Consider the following 20,709-nt stretch of genomic DNA (forward strand, 5'->3'; position numbering starts at 1 on the left):
TTGCTAGTCTCAAATTCTGAGGTCTACTTCTCCTTTCCTTGCTCCAATTCTATTCCCAGAGATAAACAATATAAAGAGAAAAAATAATTGTCACCAAAAACGTTGCTCCTATTTTTTTCACTTCCTCTCACCCCTGCCTTCATTAATAACTTACTATAAAATGACAAACATGAGGCATTAAAAATTTAAGGTAGGTATTTGGGTGAATTCTTGAGTTTTGAAATTATCTGGTAAGCTAGCCAATTAGAAAAACTATAACTCTAAAAACAAAATACTCTCTACTATCAATGAAACAAACAACAAAAAGCCCCACCTACATTCAAATACAGTATAAAATAAAACATCATGTTATCTCCATAGTCTGATATAAACCTTGATGATTAGTTTATAATTATATTCAGTTAAATGAATAAAATTAGACAAGCAATTTCCAAGGAGATAACGCATAGCTTACGTATTCTGAATTCACTAAAGAAAAATAGATAATGTATTTTCAAATATAAATTGTATAGTCTCTAGAATATGACCAAAAAATCCTGATATAAAATCCAAATAAATAAAATATTATCAATTCTACTTTATTGAAAGCCAAAACTCCTACATAATAACATGCAAGAATTTTAAATTCTTGAAAGCAAGTGTCAAGTACTATACACAATTTCCATACACAGCAGGTAGTAAAGCAAGAAAAGAACTGACACAGTTACTCTCCTTAAAAGAGACATACAATGGAGAACTGTTACACAGCGCTAGCATACCACAGATCTATGCATTAAAGATGTTGTGGCTATTAACAGTTTAAACCTTTACTGTATTTTGCTAATTGGTACATAGAACTTTAAAGCTTTTGAAAGATAAAACATTCCAGTCAGTTCAATTCTACAGCATTGTTCAAGTATTCCAAATAGGAACAAAGAGGAAAATAAATCTGCTTTAATTGCTGAAGAATCACAGATAATAGAGACGGCTGAATACTGCAGAGGAAAGAGCTTTTGTTCCTTAAATAATTTTAATATAGAAAGATCATTCTCTATTTTAAGTTTAACTGGTTCCTGTCTGCATATAAAAACTATTATTAAACATTCATTTCCTCTGTAAGCAGTAATAAGCACAAGTTTTATATAGCTTGTAATTGGGAGTACATTTTAGAAAACAAAGTTCTGAACTTAACAATATAATTTTATTTAAAATAATTGTATGTAATAAAGAATCTGACGTTTTAATCAACGTTAAATGTAAAAGTTAACTGAAGTTGTTTAAAACTAATGTCATTAATGAGAGTAGAAATATTTCAATTTTAAACACTGATTAACTCTAGATAAATTTTCAGTAAGAGCATGTTTTACCCAAAAACATAACAAGCTATTTTAATATTAGTTCAAATGCTTAGGTATATATGTCATGTGATAAGAATATTAACTGCAATTTAATAATGTTCTAAACATAGAAGCAATCACTCATTACGTGATTAATTTTATAGGTACGTAATACACTTACTGATTAACCTATCCCAAAAGTATAGAAAGAAGAACATTTACTTGTAGCTATACTAAGTCTTAACATTTTTTATTACTTGAGTTTTTGATATTTTTCAAAAGCACTCTCTCCGGCACTAACACACACACAAAATAGTACTTGAAAAAAGGCTAATTAAGGAATTGCCATTTCACTATAAAATTTACAGTTCTAAAATCATTAGTTATTACTATTTCTTTAGAATTTTAAGCAATAGCATTGCTACAATCCTAAAGGCTATTCACCAATTTTTTTTTCAATAGCTTGTGGGTAGTATGTATAACCAACAGAGAGAAGTACATTGTAAAAAACTACAGTTGTTTTTAAAACATAAAACTATACTGCAAATCAACATTTATATTTAGTCAATGCCTTTTCTCTTTTTATTTAAACGATCTCATCTAAATACAAGAATATAAAAAGCATCTGTAAACTGAGAAACATGAAGAAACATTATTCCATATTTAGTGAAAGTCCTAACGGAAAAAAAAACCCATGATAAACAGCCACCACGGAAGGTTCTCAAAGGCTGCAATTCTTTGATGTAAAATGAAATACTACTTAGTGAATAAAACATAAAAAACTCCTGTCTACCCTTCAAAGAGACATATCCTTTGACCCAGTGCTCCAGACTAAAGCCTTGAAATTTTTGCACAAGAATGCTGCACGAGGAAAGTCCAGACAAAACAGACACTTGAGATGCTAGAAGGCTGTATAACCCCAATCGCAGACACTACTCGCTCCAATAATCTAGCAGAGATAGCGCTGCCATACACCAAAAGAAAGTAACCTCACCAAAAGAAAACTGACCCCTTTAAAAAAAAAAAGAAAAAAGCAAGCAGTCAGAGCAAAGCTAAGCCTTTAACTTAGGTTTATCTTTTTGTGCAGGTCACCTCTTAATGACCGATTTTTAATTCAAGTTTGCAGACTTAGAAAAAAAATTTTCATCTATAAACTTTTAGTATGTTAGAACGCAAAAGCAAGATAAAACAAATACTTGTGTAGCAAATATAATTGCTTAATTTTTAAAGGCTTGAAAAAATCATTCATTTTTACAAATTTCTTAGATTAAGTTCAAGCAATGGAAAAATTTTAAACCTAATAAAGTGACAAAAAACTTCTATTAAATAACTTGCTGCTTGCAGACATTCTAAAACAGCAATAGTATCACCCAGCTGGCTGAGTGTGCTATTAATACACGTGTTTAATCAAACAGCAAGTACTTACTGCAAACATCAGCAAGTAACAAAGCTTTAACTGTTATTGTTATTTGGAAAAAATTGTTAAGCAATAAAACACAAAAAATTGGCAACATTCAAAACACTGACTATTTTACATGCATACCTAACTTCTAAATAAAGACGTCAATACAGACTACTTAAAATGTCCACAATAGTACAATTTAACATTAATGGTGTGTACTATAATTTCTCAAAAAAAGCTTACAAATAATAGCCATCCTTCCCCATCCCAAAAATTTGAGATAGTATTACAGACTGCTAAATAAAAAGTTTCCTTTTTCATATGCATTTATGTTGAGGATGCATGTATACTCATAATACCTTTGCAAGATTTCAAACAGGTGGTGCTTAATAGTTTTGAAACAAAATAACTAAGCTCCTAAATGAAAACAAACCACTGAAGTGTCAACATAAACACTGAAGCATAGTACCTAGCACATGTAAATACTCTGTAAGTATTTACTGAATAAATAAATGAAGTAAGGAAACATGGCAGCCAACATAATTTACAGAATTAATATACTAATGTAAACTCTTAAGGCTTATTTCACATTTTTCAATTAATAAATTGAAACAATTCCTACATTTTATGAGGGTATTTTTGCATTAAAATTTTAACTATATCAGTAGATAGTTAATATAAGGTGACTGTGACAAACAGGAATTAGTATTTAAAAATACCTAAGAAAAATGATTTTAAAACAAATAAAAAATATTATCTATGGAGGTCTAATTTATGCTTTGGTCCTTTTGTGGGGGAGCACCTACTCAAAATCTTTAGAATATTGAAAATCTAACTTCTCTCTTTTGTATAGTCGAAGTGAATATAAAAAGACAACATATTCATTGGACTTGAGTATTCACCAAATGTACTGAAAGGAGATTGGGGTGGGGTGGCATAAAGGAAAAAAAGTTACTCTCTTATAAAGCAGAAAGGCAAAGACATTCTTCACCCCACCTCCATAGCACAGCAACTCTTGCAACAAAAACCAAGGGCCAAGCAGACAACCATTTGTAAGCTGATAAATCTGGAGGAAGTATCACATATTTGGAAATAAAAATGGTGCAACCCACAAAAAGTTTTTTTTAAATCATTGTGCTTCTACATAAGTTGACAAGATTATTTTAAGATGCTGTCATCTACTCTTTCGATATTTAAAAATGTATTAGTTCTGAGACTAAATGTAAAGGATAGTTAACACTTTATACATAACAAACAAGAGAGAAGGCAGTCTTAAGATTGATTAGAAATTTATCATGTGCTCTGATATAAAATTCATTATTAAGAGTAATCCAGGAATTGCTACAATTTTATTATCTGAAGATTTGTACTCTAACAACGTCAACATTGTACATAGTTATAAAATGAGAGAACAGATTCTTTACACTAGAAAATGCCAGGCAGACTTTCCCCCTCTACATTCTATGCCTAATAAAAAGATAGGATACATATTGTCAATATACAATAGATGCCCAGAATAAAACATTTTTTCCTTTGTACTTATAATGGTACTGACATCCACAAAACACTATAAAAATTCCTTTAATTTGCTGTGTTCTATATATTATATTCTGCCCGTCAGACATAACAATTAAAAAAAAAGAAAATTAAGCTTCACTTAGTAACATGCCCTTTGAGCTAATCTGAGAATGAGAGTTAAAAATAATAAACAGCATACACTTAAGATGCAAGAAATGAAACATGACTTGATAATAGTACAAATAAAAAAGGATCTGAGGTTTTAGCTCTCCATGAAATCCACATAAGGAAGAAGTATGAGAACCTAAATTTTAAGTTGCCTTACTAGAACTGCTGAGATTAAAAGGAATAGAGATAATTCCCACCATACCCTGCACCATACATCTGGAGTATCAGAGAAATCCTGGCAACATTTTAAAAGGGATTCAGTCAAACTGGAAGATAATCAAGATGACGAATTAACTGGAACTCATGTGAAATGCATCAAAGCCCTGAGGATGTTTAACCCAGAAAAGAGAAGACTTAGGAGAACAATTGTCAAACATTTTGGTCTCGGGACTCTTACACATTTTTAGAAATTATTGGGACTCCAATGAAGTTTTGTTTATATGAGTTATATCTATAGATACTTAGCATATAAGAAATTAAAATAAAGAAAAATTTAAATATATACTTAATTTAAAATAAGAAACTGATTATATAGTAACATAAATAACATTATTATGAAAAATAACATTTTCAAAAACAAAGGTTAAGTGAGAAGAGTGGCAATGATTTGCATTTTTGAAACTCTTTAATGTCTAGCTAATAGAAAGTTGAATTCTAACATCTTGCATTCCAAGTGTTGTGCTAAGTTGTCTTGGTTGCAATATATGAAGAAAATTCATCCTCAGACAGATATGTAATTAGAAAAGGGAGCAATATTTTAACAGCCTTAATATTTTCATACTCAGTTTCATTAAATCCATTGTTCCCTCTTGTGCTTTAAATTAAACTTTTACCCATGTGTGATTTTATAACATCATACACTGGTCATATGGAAAATACTGGTTCATAGAGGTATGCAAATCTTCCAAACATTAACATATTTCATTACACAGTATTTTTAAAAATCACATTCATTAATACCACCACCAATCCCATTAGAACAGTCTTTATGAGGAAGTTGTCAAGTGTTGGAGAGGATGTAGAGAAAAGGGAACTCTCATACACTGCTGGTGGGAGTACAAACTGGTGCAGCCACTATGGAAGACAGTATGGAGATTCCTCAAAAAATTAAGAATAGAACTACCATATAATCCAGCTATTTCACTGCTGAGTATTCATCCAAAGAAGAGGAAAACACGAATGCATAAAGATACATGCACCCCTATGTTCACTGCAGCATTATTCACAATAACCAAGACTTAGAAGCAACCTAGGTGCCCATCAAGGGATGAATGGATAAAGAAGATGTGGTATATACACACAACAGAATACTACTCACCCACAAAAAAGATGAAACCTTGCCATTTGCAAGAACATGGATGGACCTTAAAGGTATTATGCTAAGCGAAATAAGTCGGGGGGGGGGGGAATCAAATATCATATGATCTCACTCATAAATAGAAGACAAAAACAAGAAAAAAGAAACACATAGAGACATAGATTGGATTGGTGGTTACCAGAGGGGAGGGAGGAGAGCAAAACGGGTGAGTAGGCATGTGTGTCTGATGACGAATGGTAATTAGTCTTTAGGTGGTGAACGTGATGTAATCTACATAGGAATGAAACTATAGTGATGCACACCTGAAATTTACATATTGTTATAAAACAATGCTACCTTAATAAAAAAAAAAGATTCTAGCTTCTATCCAATTTCACGTACAAATATAACAGTAATCTACTAACGAGTAGTTAATAAAAATGGTATACTAAGTTAATAAACAGGTTTACATTATGTAATAGTGACATTAAAGCACTATTTCCATATCTCCTTTTAAAATACTCATAAGGGTTTACTTCACATTTTGAAAAGTTATCATCATCGATGTTGAGATATATTTTTAGAATAATTTTTGTTCAAAACGCAAATATAATCAACTGCAATTGCTCAATATTTCTAGAAGTACCCTTCGGCCCCTGGTCTTGTCATTATGCTACTTACTGGACCCTCCATCTGACAGTGTGTAGGAACATGGAAGCCCTATGAGCATTACGTTACCTATTTGCTTATTTAATACTTTCATTTTAATATAAACCTAAATGAATGGCTAAAACTAAGATTTGAAAACTACCTATGGGTTTCAGTAATGCATATTAAATATTACTTCAATAACTATGAATAATTATACATAAGACTTCAAGTGATTTCAACTGGAATACCATACTGACATTTTGATTAATATATTCAAGAAACACATAACAAAGTTGGGGGAAATCTATACAGGGCAACAAAATTCATTGAAAGTGTGCAACTGATTTTATGAGATAGAATTAAAAACACAAAACTCAAAGTAGTCTGTATACCTCCTTGGTATGCTTCACAGTACCTTATTTAGAGCAATAAGTTGCTGTCTGACTCATTCATTCTTCAAACTAGAAAGAAGAGAACTTAGAAACATTACTAATGAACTCTGTAAAATTAAAAATTTTATATAGAGCAGATCCCATAACAGTGAAACAAGAAGGCAGTCTCCTGGAGCTTAAAAGAGACGTCACTAGAAAAATTAAAATAATAGTACTTTCATTAATTAATGAACACATGGCATGTGTAAATCATCATCCTCTCACACATACCTGCCTCATTTCTTTTATACTTGACTAAGCAAGTGATGTTTGATTAACATTTGAAGAATAAATAGACGGTACCTGGATGAAGAGCTAGAGGATTGGTAAAAAGCATCTAGGCATGGTGAACTGGAATCTGAATGCCCTGAAGCAGGAAAAAGAACAGCAAGTTCCAGGCTTTGTGAGAGTGGAGTACAGAGTATAAAAGACAGTGGCACAAGATAACCCTACAGAGGAAGGCAGAAGTTAAATCATGCAATACCTCAAAAGCCAGGTTAGAATTTTAATGTTTACTTTTAGGTCAGTAAGAAACACCAAAGGATTTTACACAAGAGGATGATAAAACTAGCATTTTAAAAAAGACTACTTTGGTTATCCTTTGGAAAATGAATAAGAGGAAGATTCAAGCATCTATGGAGATCAATCAAGAAACTACTGCAGCGGGGCCAGCCCCGTGGCTGAGTGGTTAAGTTCTCGCACTAGGCTGCAGCGGCCCAGAGTTTCACTGGTTCGAATCTTGGGTGTGGACATGGCATGGCTCATCAGGCCATGCTGAGGCGGCATCCCATATGCACAACTAGAAGGACTGACAACTAAGAATATACAACTACGTACCGGGGGGCTTTGGGAAGAAAAAGGAAAAAAAAATCTTTAAAAAAAAAAAAAGAAAGAAAGAAACTACTGCAGCAATCTAGGTGAAAGATACTGGCAGCCTAGACTAGCATGATGGCAGCCTAGACTGGGATGATGGCAATGTCAGTAAGTAGATCAAAGAGATAACTAAAGATAAAACCAAGCAGCCTTAAGCATAAGATGTGAGTTTTCCAAGTTGTCTGTTTGTTTACTTACTATTTATTTACCTGTATTATATCTTTAATGGTATAAATAAAAACTTAAGTGTGACCTAGTATTTAACTTATGCTTACAGGTTCAAAATTGACTGATAAAAGAATGTCCAACAATTATAAGGGGAGTAGTTAAGAAACACACCTAGCTATTTGATAATAGTAAACCAGATACAAAATGAAAAGCATGCTTATACTATTACACATTTTACTAGGAGTCTTAGAAACTTTACAAAATTTATGCTATTGTACAATATAAGCATAAACAACAAGTTGCATCTAAACTAAGATCACATTAAAAAATTTCAGAAGTGACAATTCTATCTGCTACTGATAACAGAAGAATATTATTCATTTGTTGCCAGTTGTAATCTCTCATGCATAATGTAGAAATGGGATGTATACGTGTGTAGGTACACATATACATACGCACAGTAACAACAACAATAAATGGTTCCAGAAAAAAAACAATATACTTAATTTTGGATAGTACCGGTGTCTTACAACTTATCAAATAAGAGAGTAACTGAGAAAATAAAAAATACATTTATTACAAAAATAAAAATGTTCTGATTGCTACTTATAAACATCACAAAAATGGAAGCCTTTTATAATTTTAATTTCTTAATGTATGACTTAATATTTGTGCATAATGCTTAACACAAATTATCTTTTAGTGATGAGCATTTCTTCCTAAAATTTACATATGATCTAGAAATTCAAATTTAAATCACTTTCTTAGAAGAACCCAGAACATCATACTGAAGATCTACTGCACAAAAATAACCCTGAAGGCAGAATCATAGCAGTGTGTAACAGAAAATTCTTACCAATTTTTCATCAACTGTTATGAGTTGCGTGTCTCGAGTTTGGTCCTGTGCCAGCCTCCATGTGGAAGTGCTCAATGACCTGCAGTGCAAAACTTTAAGTTAAAAAATGATCCATGCAATGAGACAAGAGAGGCAGACAAATGTTACATAAACAAACTACCTACTAACAATATCTGTCTTATAAGACAAAGAGAATAGAAAGAAAGAGAAGAGGGCACAAAAATCCTTTTTCTCCCCAATTAGTTCTGTCTGCTGAGTTTTTGGCAGACTCTCACTTGACAGTTGATAACAGGCTGCACTTAACATCAGTCTATAGGCTCTCCGTCACAGAAAGGCCACCAGTGACAAGTATTGTACTGCTATGAGTGTACAGTGGCTAGTTTGTCACTACCAGGAAGAAAAATGCAAAACTATATCAACTCTTCCAGCATGCTGATTCCTAAATTATGGCAGCAGAAAGAAAAAGAAAAAGCTCAACCAAATTCTTAATGGCCTAAATTAAGAAGAAAGAAAGATATGGAAGAATTATCCATACTTACTGGTTTGTAAAAGCTCTTTTACTTATTTTGGATATTGATTCTTTACTGTTTTATGTTGTAGATACTTTCTCCTTGTTTGTTATCTTATTCTTCATTTATAATACCTTTGGTTTAGAGGTTTTTATGTAGTAGCTTCTGTCATTTTTTCGTTTATGCTTCCCAGATTTTGTGTCTTTTTAGTAATGTTTTTATACTCTAATATTATTAAAAATACTTTTTTTACTTGGCCATTTCACTGATGTGACATTCTTTACAGGCTAATCAGTAAATAGATAGTTGCTATATAATTCACATTTAATCTAAAATTAACTGTAGATTATATTTTGTAGGTATAACTAATTAAATGCTGTGTTTGTAATTGACTCTGGACCTCTGTTGCTACCTTAACTATCTAGAATTGGAGGGGCATTTTTCTCCACATCTGAGATTTGATTTTTTAAATAATTTCTCTCTCCATGTTTGAGGAATAGTTACTTAGCAAATGACCTAATATAACCTGCACACACACACACACACACACATACGTATACATATACATACACGTGTATTATGTGTCCTTTTTACTTAAATTTTTCTGAAATAAATTATATGAATATATTGTTTCAAATAATAAATAAAAATTCTTTTTTATGATCTCTTTGCAATCTAGCCTATCAAAAGTTTTTTCTGACAAAAAATTTTGTGATTTTTAACTCTTTCTGGTAGGATTATTTTACTTAACATCTTTTGTCTTTTTTTTTATTGTGCTGCCTTTTATATATAGCCTGATAAAAATATGAGATTATGTGTTGTTTGTGTATTGGTTTATAAAAATTATCTGTTTACAGAAAATGATATATAACTTAATTCTTCTGATTAATTGGAAATTAAGTAAAATTACTAAAATATATCTCTGAAGCATATATGTTTTAAAAATTTAAAAATTTACCTTGTGTTATGACTAATGTACTTTAAGATTTTTTTTTTTTTCTTTTTGGAGGAAGATTAGCCCTGAGCTAACTACTGCCAATCCTCCTCTTTTTGCTGAGGAAGGCTGACCCTGAGCTCACATCTGTGCCCATCTTCCTCTACTTTATACGTGGGACGCCTACCACAGCATGGCTGCCAAGCAGTGCCATGTCCGCACCCGGGATCCGAAGCAGCGAACCCCGGGCCGCCGAGAAGCGGAACGTGCGAACTTAACCGCTGCGCCACTGGGCCGGCCCCTACTATAAGATTTTATTACACAATTTAAGAGAATATTGTTTAAATCGAATCTACTGTGCAGTCCAAAATTGCAGAGTTCATGGATTGTGGAGTTTTAATATATCTAATAATTTGCACTATTTTGATCTAATACCTGTTAGAGAAACTTCATTTTCTTAAAATGTAGCTAGATTTTCTAATATTTCAAGTTCTCTTAGTTTCTTTATCATTGCCTAATTTTTTCCTGTAATATTTGGATTTGGTTAAAAGTATTCAAGACGTTTTTAGTGTCATGTTGTTGGTCTTAATGATTTCCAGAGGAAATAGATTTTAAAAGGTGATTAATTATGCTTTAATATTATAAAAACCAGAATGTGTATTTTAACGGTTTGTATAAATGATTTAGAATAACTTCCATGTAGATGTATTTTGTGTAGATACGTTTCTGAGCAGGGTATTTACAGTGGTAAAGAATTATATTAATTTTGGGAAATAATTGACATAGATATTTCTAAAAACATTTTCATAAAGCAGAAGAGCCTTTTGTATTATGAGTTATCTTTAAATTATATTAGTAAGTAGATTTTCTCTAAAGCTGTGTACACCATAGCTATTGAAAGTTGAACCTCTGGCATGAAGTTTTGCATCAATTATTAGTGATTATGTTACAATAAAATTATGGTGATTATATTGCATTTAAAAAAGAACTGAACACTATATATTCATTTGGTTTATAAATTTGAGTCATAACTGTATATACTAACTTACTTTCAAAAGAGAAATCTCCATAAGATGGCTTAATGTTTTGGAAAACTTTAAAATGCTTAATTGTCACAATCAGTGATAGCTATGGCATCCATTACTGTAAACTACAATGTGTACATGAAATAAGACATCTGTTAGCTTTAAGTAATTTTTGGGGGGTGAGGATAGGACAATGCTAATATAAAAGAGCTAGATTCTGTGCCCATTTTATTTTTGACTTAATATTTCTCTTTTAACTATTCAGACTTTCTTCAATTCTGTGAATGGGATATAGGACTAAACTCATAACATTAGTTAAAATGATCATACAAATCCTTCCTATTTAAACTACTTTTGTTTTGAAATTAAAGTGAAGAAACTTTTTATTTGTTAATTAAATAATTAAATTCTACAACTTTTACTGGGCGAACCCCAGGCCGTCGAAGCGGAACGTGCGCACTTAACGGCTGCGCCACCAGGCTGGCCCCTATGGATAATTCTTAAGTTTCAAAAGAGGGTGTCACACAACAAAAAACAAACTACCAAATTAAAAATGAGAAAAGGACTTGAATGGGCATTTACCCAAAGATCTACAAATAGACAATAAGCACATGAAGAGATGCTCAACATTACTAGTCATTAGGGAAATGGAAATCAAAACTACGGTGAGATACCACTTCATACCCAACAGGATGGTTATCAAAAAAACAAGTCTTGGTGGGATATGGAGAGATTGGAACCCTTGTGCACTGTTGGTGGGAATGTAAAATCATGCAGTCGCTGTGGAAAACGGTATGGCACTTCCTAAAAAAGTAAACATAGACTTAACATATGACCCAGTGATTTAACTTCTGGGTATATACCCAAAAGAACTGAAAGAAGGGACTCGAATATATACTTGCACACCAAAGTACATAGCAGGGTTATTCACAATAGCCGAAAGTAACAATTACCAAAATAATAATCATATTTTACTGGACAACGTCTAACACTAGGAAGTTAAGTGTACATGGAGAAATGACTAATATGTAATCATCAGCAAGTAAATGCTAATTTTACTTTGCTATTTAGCAACCATTTTCAAGAAACTTAGAAATTTTATTTGCCTCGTGAGCTTGCCTTTCTGGCTACCCATTTGTTTTGTTAACTGGCCTGTTCATATTTCCAGGTTTCTCAAGTGTCAACCTTAATTCTGAGCCCAAAGGATAAACTCTGAGGGCTGTGACTGTTATCATCAATTATCACTATTAGAGTGTAAAAATCATTTATTATATTTAGTTTTTCTTTATAAGCTTCCTGGTAAGAAAATGATATATCCTGGAAATGGATATCAAGAGATCTTATTTCCAACTCTGGTTTTACTACTTACTAGTTGTGTCTATGGACAAATCACTTAACCTCTCTGCATCTCAATTTCATTCTCTGTAAATCTGTAAAATGAGGATTTATTACTCTAAAGTTTCTTTTAGTGATGAGTCTATGTGATGCTAAAAGTGGAACTGAGTATAGTTCTAGTTTGTTTTAATAATTCCCTATGGAAATGCTGTATCATAATTACTCAACTCATAATCTGTTTTCCTTTAAAAACCTAAGGAGGTACATCCTTCAAAAACATGTATATACACCACATTTGTTTATCCACTCATCTACTGATGAACATTTGGGTTGTTTCTCCTAATTCATTTGCAAGTTTCTGTGGGGGTCTAAGTTTGAAACTCATTTGGGTCAATATGTAGGGACCAATTGCTGGATTATATGTTAAGACTATGTTTAGCTTGTAAGAAACTGCCAAACTGTCTTCCAAAGTGGCTGTACCATGGTACATTCCCACCAGCAATGAATGAGACTTCCTGTCCTTGTTCTTGCCAGTGCTTGGTGTTGTCAGTGTTTTCGATTTTACCTATTTTAACAGGTGTGTAGTGGCATCTCACTGGTTTTCAATTTTCTAATGTCATAGGATGTTGAGGCACCTTTTCAGAAGCTTATTTGCCATCTATATATCTTCTTTCATGAGGCGTCTGTTGAGATATTTTGCCTATTTTTTAATTGGGTTGTTTGTTTTCTTGTTGAATTTTAAGAGTTCTTTGTATATTGTGGAGGCAAGCTCTTTATCAGATATGTGTTTTGGAAATATTTTCTTCCGTTTTGTGCTTGTCTTTCATTCTCTTAAAGTCTCTTTCACAGAGCAGAAGCTTTTAATTTTAATGAAGTCCAACTTACCTATTCTTTTCTTTCATGGATTGTGCTTATGATGTTGTATCTAAAAACTCAGCACCAAACCAAGCTACCTAGATTTGTTCTTATGTTAATTTTTGTGAAAAGTGTAAGGTCAATGTACGGATTCGTTTTTTTGCACGTGGATATGTTCCACTTCCACTTATTGAAAAGATTATCTTTTCTCCATTGGATTACCTTTGCTCTTTTCTCAAAGATCGGTTGACTATATTTCAGTGATCTATTTCTGGGCTATTGATTCTGTCCATTGATCTATTTATCTATTCCTTTGCCAATTCCACACTGTCTTGATTACTGTAGCTGTGTACTAAATCTTGAAGTCAGTTAATGTTAGTCTGCTGACTTTGTCATTCTTCTCCAGTATTATATTGAATTTTCGGTCTTTTGCCTTTCTATATAAACTTAGAATCAATTTCTTTTTTATTCCTCCCCAAATCCCCCCAGTACATAGTTGTGTATTTTAGTTATGAGTCCTAGTTGTGGCATGTGGGACGCCACCTCAGTGTGACCTGACAAGAGCTGCCATGTCTGCGCCCAGGATCTCAACCAGTGAAACCCTGAGCCACCGAAGCAGAGTGTGCGAACTTAACCACTCGGCCACACAGCCGGCCCCTAGGAGCAGTTTCTTGATAGCTATGAAGTAGCTTGCTGAGGTTTTGATTCAGATTATGCTGAATCGGAAGGGGCGGAGCAAAATGGCGGGGTGAGCTGAGCAGATTATGCTGAATCTATAGATCAAGTCAGGAAGAACTGACATCTTAACAATATGGAGTCCTATCCATGTATATTTATTAGGATCGTCTCTGATTTCTTTTTATTTATGTATTTATTTTGCTATGAAAGATTAGCCCTGAGCCGACATCTGTTGTCAGTCTTTCTCTTTTTCTGCTTGAGGAAAATTAGTCCTAAGTTAACACCTGTGCCAATCTTCCTCTATTTCACGTGTGGGTTGCTGCCACAGCATGGTGTGTAAGCCTGCAGGTACAGGCCCACGCCCAGGATCTGAACCCACAAAACCTGGGCCACTGAAGCAGAGCACGCTGAACTCAACCACTAGGCCATGGGGCCAGCCCTGTCTCTCTGATTTCTTTCATCAGAGTTTTGGAGTTTTCTTCATATATATCTTGCAAATACTGTTTTTATACTTCAAAATATACTCTTCAAAAAGTCTTAATGGTGAAAAGATAAAAAGAAATCATTTGCAATGGAAAATAGTATCTGAATAAGAATAATATTACTGACAAAGCACTAACACAATTCTCCCTTTAAAGCAAATTAAACTTATCAACCCCGAACAGTAAAATTCCCATATCTCTTGTAGCAGTTTGAATACCTGGCTCCAAATTTCTGTGGACACTCCTCTTTCCCACCAAGAGCTAGAGGTCTTTGTTCCCTGTTCCTAGAATCTGAACCTTGTGACTCCTTGATCAGTATAATACAGAAGTGAGGCTATGCATGTTTCCAGGCTCAGGCCTTAAAAAACTAGCAGCTTCCATTTCCTGTCTCATAACATTGTTTCTTGGGATATTCACTCTTGGAATCCAGTCACCAGGTTGTGAGGAAATCCAAGCTGCCTCACAGAAAGACTCCCGTGAAGAGGAATCAATAGCCAATATCACTTTGCCAGCCATGTGAGTGAGCTGTTGGACATGGATCCTCTAGTCCATTAAGTCATCCCAGCAGACACCACATGGAGCAGAGACAAGCTTCCCTGCCAAATCCTGCCCAAATTACAGATCTGTGAGCAAAACAAATGACTGTTGTGTTTTAAACAACTTAATTGAGTAGTGGGGTAGTTTGTACCTAACTATAGATAATGAAAACATCCCTACAAATAATTAAATATGGTTTTATTTTATTTTCAAAGATTGGCACCTGAGCTAACATCTCTTACCAATCTTTTTTTTTTTCTCCTCCTTCGTCTCCTCCTGATGGCCCCCTGGTACATAGTTGTACATTCTAGCTGTGGGTCCTTCTGGTTGTGCTGTGTGGGACGCCACCTCAGCATGATTGATGAGCAGTGTCATGTCCGTGCCCAGGATCTGAACTGGTGAAACCCTGGGTCACCAAAGCAGAGCCCACGAACTTAACCACTTGGCCACACAGCTGGCCCCTAAATATGGTTTTATAAATATTAAAACTGAATCAGCAACTTCAAGGGACGAGAAGTAATCTGCTGGACTCGTAGACAAAGTAGAATTCCTAATTCTAGAGAAATTATTAAGGAATCAATTAATCCTCAGCCTTTTGATTAAAACCAATTACGTTTGTTGTCCATAAATTGCAAATTGAATTAACCCAAATTCACATTAAATCCGAAAGTGTTTATAGTTCCATACTAAACCAAAAGGAAACATTACTAAGAGTTTTAACTGAAATAACCCAATAACAATACATACATATACTCTATGCCACAATAATTATCTCAGACTTAGAATATGTTGATATTTGGGTAAATCACCTTCAAGTTAATGACCTTGAAGCTTTTCAAGATCTTGACTCAACAGAAAAAATTTAAACTGTCTTCATCATACTGTACTCACTAGACAGAAGCAACAAAGAACTAATTGTTAACAGAAAAAATAAAGATGAGGGGTCAAGGGATCATTTTAATTTGGGGGGAAAATCTGTGGAGAAGGCACATATGTCCCTACACAGACATACAGAGAAAGGCAAAGATCCTACAAATGCTTTGATTAAGTTCAATGGAAATAACAGTGAAGACAGTCTATAACCTATTCACAAGTTCTTTGATTCTAATTCAGGTTTATGACATCAAGTTCTAATCTTCACCTACAGTACTTAATATTATCTTAAAATGTTCGACTGGTCAAGTCAGTAAAAAATTAATAATCTCCTGCTCATAGATGTCCTTTTTCCCATTCTTCTGAGCCAGGTGGAACGTGTAGGAGGAACTAATAGCAGTTGTGCCTCTGGACACAACTCAAGCCAAAAACTTAAAATAATCCTTTGAGAATCATCCAACAACTAAGGAAAGATTTGTGCAAGAGGGATAAGGGTAATTATGCTCACATACCAGACTTAGGAATGGAACTGAGAAGTAATAAGGAGAATGTGGGCAAGGTTTTAGAGGGTGATAACAAAGAAACTCGAGGGCATGATGGAAAATGTAAAGGAGAAAGACATATACCTAAGTTTACAGCAAGAGGTTATCAAAATAAATATAAATGAGGTGAAAATAAAGTGAATAAGAAATATAGAAGTCATGGTGATGATAATTATATTATAAAACACAATTAATACATGAAAAGTTCATATTTAGGAAGGTCAAATCATTGAGTTGTTTTGGCCACTAAAGAATAACTCTACTGGTTTGGAATGCCGTAAAGGAAGGAACTGAGTTGTACTTTAGCACGTCTTGTAAATAGCTGGAAGAAAATTTACCATGAAGATATCAATTATTAATCTATAAATTAAATATAATAATAATAATTCTAACCAAATTTTTATAAAATTACATGATTCTCAACAGGAAGAAAAAAATCACAAAAATAACAAGAAAATTTTGAAAAACAACTATAAGGCAGGATTTGCCTTGCCAGTTAATGACCTACAGTAACTAAAATATCATGGTATTAGCAGAAGCACACACACATAGATCAAATAAACAGGGCAGATCAGAGTAAAAAGATTGACTATGCAGATCTTTAAATTTATTATATAATAAAAGTACAACTTCAAATCAGTGGTAAAAGGCTGAACTAGTCAATAAATGATACTGAAACATCTGGCTATCCCTTCATGGAAAAAATGTTTGCATCATTTTATAAAATAGTTATATCATATACCAAAGAACTCCAGAGGGATTAATACATACACATATATACACATTGTGTTGTGTGTGTAAATTACTGGAATAAAGTATTAGAGTTTTTAAAATAACTTTTGGGCGTAAAAGTTTTCTTAATCAAGACACAATACCACAAACTGTGAAAGAAAACTAACTTATGAACAATAAAAGGTGCTACAAACTAAATTAAAATAAAGGAAATATCAGAGATAATAGAAATAGACATACCAGATAAAAGACTAATATCTAGAATATACAAAGGACTTTTAGAAAGCAAGACAAAAATCACCCCAAAAAGGGAAGGAGAGCAGAGGATATGAACATGGTAGATATTAATACCAACTACAACAATAATCACTTTAAAATCAAATAGTCTAAATACACCAACTGGAAGACAGAATGTGTCGGAGTGGTTAACAAAAACGAGGATCCAGGATCCAACTATATGTTGCCTAAAAGAAATGCATTTTAAATACAAAGGCACAGATAGATTAAAAGTAAAGAGATGGAGAAAGATATACTATACTAACAATAATCAAATCTTATAGCAGTAGCTATAATAATCTCAAACAAAGTGGACTTCAGAACAAGGAAAATTATCAGGAATAAAGAGGGGCATGTCATCATGATAAAGGGGTCAATTCTCCAAGAAGACATTAATAATCCTTAAGGTGGATACACCAAAGAAGAGAATATCAAATTATGTGAGGCAAAAACTGAAAGAAGTACAAGAAGAAAAAGACAAATTCATTATTAATAGATAAGACTTCAACACTCTTCTAATAGTAACTAACAGTGCCAGCAAGCAGAATATCAGTAAGGATATAGCTGAACTGAACAGCACCATCAATAAACTGGATTTAACTGACATTTACAGAATACTTCAAAATACAACAGCAGAATATAATTCTTCTCAAGTTCATATGGAACATTCACCAAGATAGGCCACATTCTAGGCCATAAAGACCCCTTAACAAATTTAAAAGAAGAGAAATCACACAACATACGCTCTCAGTCAAAAATGGAATTAAACTAGAAATCACTAATAGAAAACTGGAAAATCCCCAATAATTTGGAGATTAAACAACACACTTCTAAATAACTTACAGCTCAAAGAAGTCTCAAGAGAAATTTTCAAATATTTTGAACTAAATGAAAATGAAAACACAACTTTTCAAAATCTGTGGGATGCAGTAAATGCAGTGTTTAGAAATTTATAGCATCGAATACATATATTAGAAAAGAACCCTTGGCGGCCAAGGGTTTCACTGGTTTGGATCCTGGGCGTGGACATGACACTGCTTGTCAGGCCATGCTGAGGTGGTATCCCACATGCCACAGCTAGAAGGACCCACAACTAAAATATACAACTATGTACTGGGGGGATTTGGGGATAAAAAGAAAAAAAAAAAGATTGGCAACAGTTATTAGTTCAGGTGCCAACCTTTAAAGAAAAAAAAGAAGAAAAAAAGAAAAGTCTAAATTCAGTAATCTAAGTTTCCACCATAGGAAACTGTAGAAAAAAGAGCAATACAAACCTAAGGCATACAGAAGAAAAAAATAATAAAAATTATAGCAGAAGTCAATGAAGTTGTAAACAAGAAATTGGTAAAGAAAAATTAACAAAACCAAGAACTGGTCTTTGAAAAGACCAGTAGGATTGAAAAGTCTCTAGCCAAGCTAACCAAGAAAGAGAGAAGCCACAAATTACTGATACCAAAAACAAAAGAGGTGTCATCACTACTGATACCATGGAAATTAAAAGAATAATAAAGAAATACTATGAACAACTTCATGCCCACAAATGTGATAACCTGGATGAATTGGACTAATTATTTGAAAAACACAAACTATCAAAACTCATACAAGGAGAAATTATCTGAATAGGCCTACAACTATTAAAGAAACTGAATCAATAATTAATAACCTTCCAAAAAAGGAGGCACCAGGCCCAGATTGGTTTCCTGGTGAATTCTACCACTTAAGAAGAAATGACACTAATTCTCTATAATTTCATACAGAAAATAGAAGCAAGAGAACATGTCCTAATTTATTCTATGAGATCAGCATCACTTTAATACCAAAACTGGATAAACAGACATTTAAATAAAGGAAAACTACAAACCAATATCTCTTACGATTACAGATGCAAAAATCCTCAACAAAATATGAGCACATCAGATCCAACAATGTATAAAAAGATTTATACACTATGACCAAATGGGATTTACTCCAGGTATGCAAGACTGGTTCAGTATTCAAAAATCAATTAACGTAATCCAGCACCTAATCCAGGCTAAAACAGAAAATCACATGATCATATTGTCACATAAAAGGCATGTGACAAAATCCAACACCTATTCATGCTAAAAACTCTCAGCAAACTAGGAATTGAGGGGAACTTTTACAACTGGATAAAGAACATACACATAAAATCTACAACTGACATACATAATGGTTAGTAACTAGACGCTTCCTCTAAGACTGGGAAAAAGGTACGGATAGCCCCCCTTGCTACTCCTGTTTAACATTGTACTGAAAGTCCTAGCTAAAGCAATAAGACAAGAAAATGGAATGCAAAGTATGCATATTGGGAAGGAAGATATAAAACTGTCCTGGTCTGCAGATGACATCATTGTCTATAGAGAAAAACCCCAAAGAATCAACAAAAAAACCCCTAGAACTAAAAAGTAATTCAATATCAATTTGCAGGATACAACGTTAATATACAAAAGTCAACTGCTTTCCTATATAACCAGCAATGAATAACTGGAATTTAATACTAAAAACACAATACCATTTACATTAGCACCAAAAAATAAATAAATATTTAGGGGTAAATCTAACAAAATATGTATAAGATCTATATGAGCAAAACTAGAAAACTCTGATGAAACAAATCACAAAATATCTACATCAATGAATATTCCCTGTTCATAGATAGGAAGACTCAATATCATTAAGATGTCAATTCTTCCCCTAAATGATTGATCTATAGATCCAACACATCCAAATCAAAATTCCAGCAAGTTATTTTGTTGGATATCAAGAAGCTGATTCTAAATGCATATGGAAATACGAAGACTCAAACTAGTCAACATAACACTGAAAAAGAATAACAAAGTCAGAGGACAGACACTAACTGATTTCAGACTCACTACACATATTAGTAATCAAGATAGTATGGTATTGGTAAAAGAACAGATAAATAGATCAATGAAATAGAATCAAGAGCCCAGAAAGAGACTACTGAAATACAGTCAACTGATCTTTGAGAAAGGAGTAAATGCAATCCAATGGAAAAAAGATAATCTTTTCAATAAGTGGAACTGAAACATATCCACATGCAAAAAAATGAATCTACACAGTGACCTTACACTTTTTACAAAATTAACTCAAAATGGATCATACACCTAAATGAAAAAAGCAAACTATCATACTGCTAGAAGATAACATAAGAGAAAAGTCTAGAAGAACTTGGCTTGGTGCTGAGTTTTTAGATACAACATCAAACA

At 33.2% G+C, this 20,709-nt stretch overlaps 1 protein-coding gene across 2 annotated transcripts in view; it reads right to left on the reverse strand.

Moving 5' to 3' along the window:
• The window catches only part of NDUFS4 (NADH:ubiquinone oxidoreductase subunit S4), a 99,929-nt gene that overhangs the window by 47,641 nt on the left and 31,579 nt on the right, over nt 1-20,709 (reverse strand). For both annotated transcript variants that reach the window (XR_011530602.1, XM_008530947.2), the window contains exon 2: nt 8,681-8,759. Coding sequence is in view for 1 of the 2 variants with exons in the window: in XM_008530947.2 (XP_008529169.1) it covers nt 8,681-8,759 (79 nt within the window). In the remaining variant the exon portion in view is untranslated. The remainder of the gene's footprint in view (nt 1-8,680; nt 8,760-20,709) is intronic.

Source organism: Equus przewalskii, chromosome 20 (assembly GCF_037783145.1).
Source record: "Equus przewalskii isolate Varuska chromosome 20, EquPr2, whole genome shotgun sequence".
NCBI classification, from domain to species: domain Eukaryota; kingdom Metazoa; phylum Chordata; class Mammalia; order Perissodactyla; family Equidae; genus Equus; species Equus przewalskii.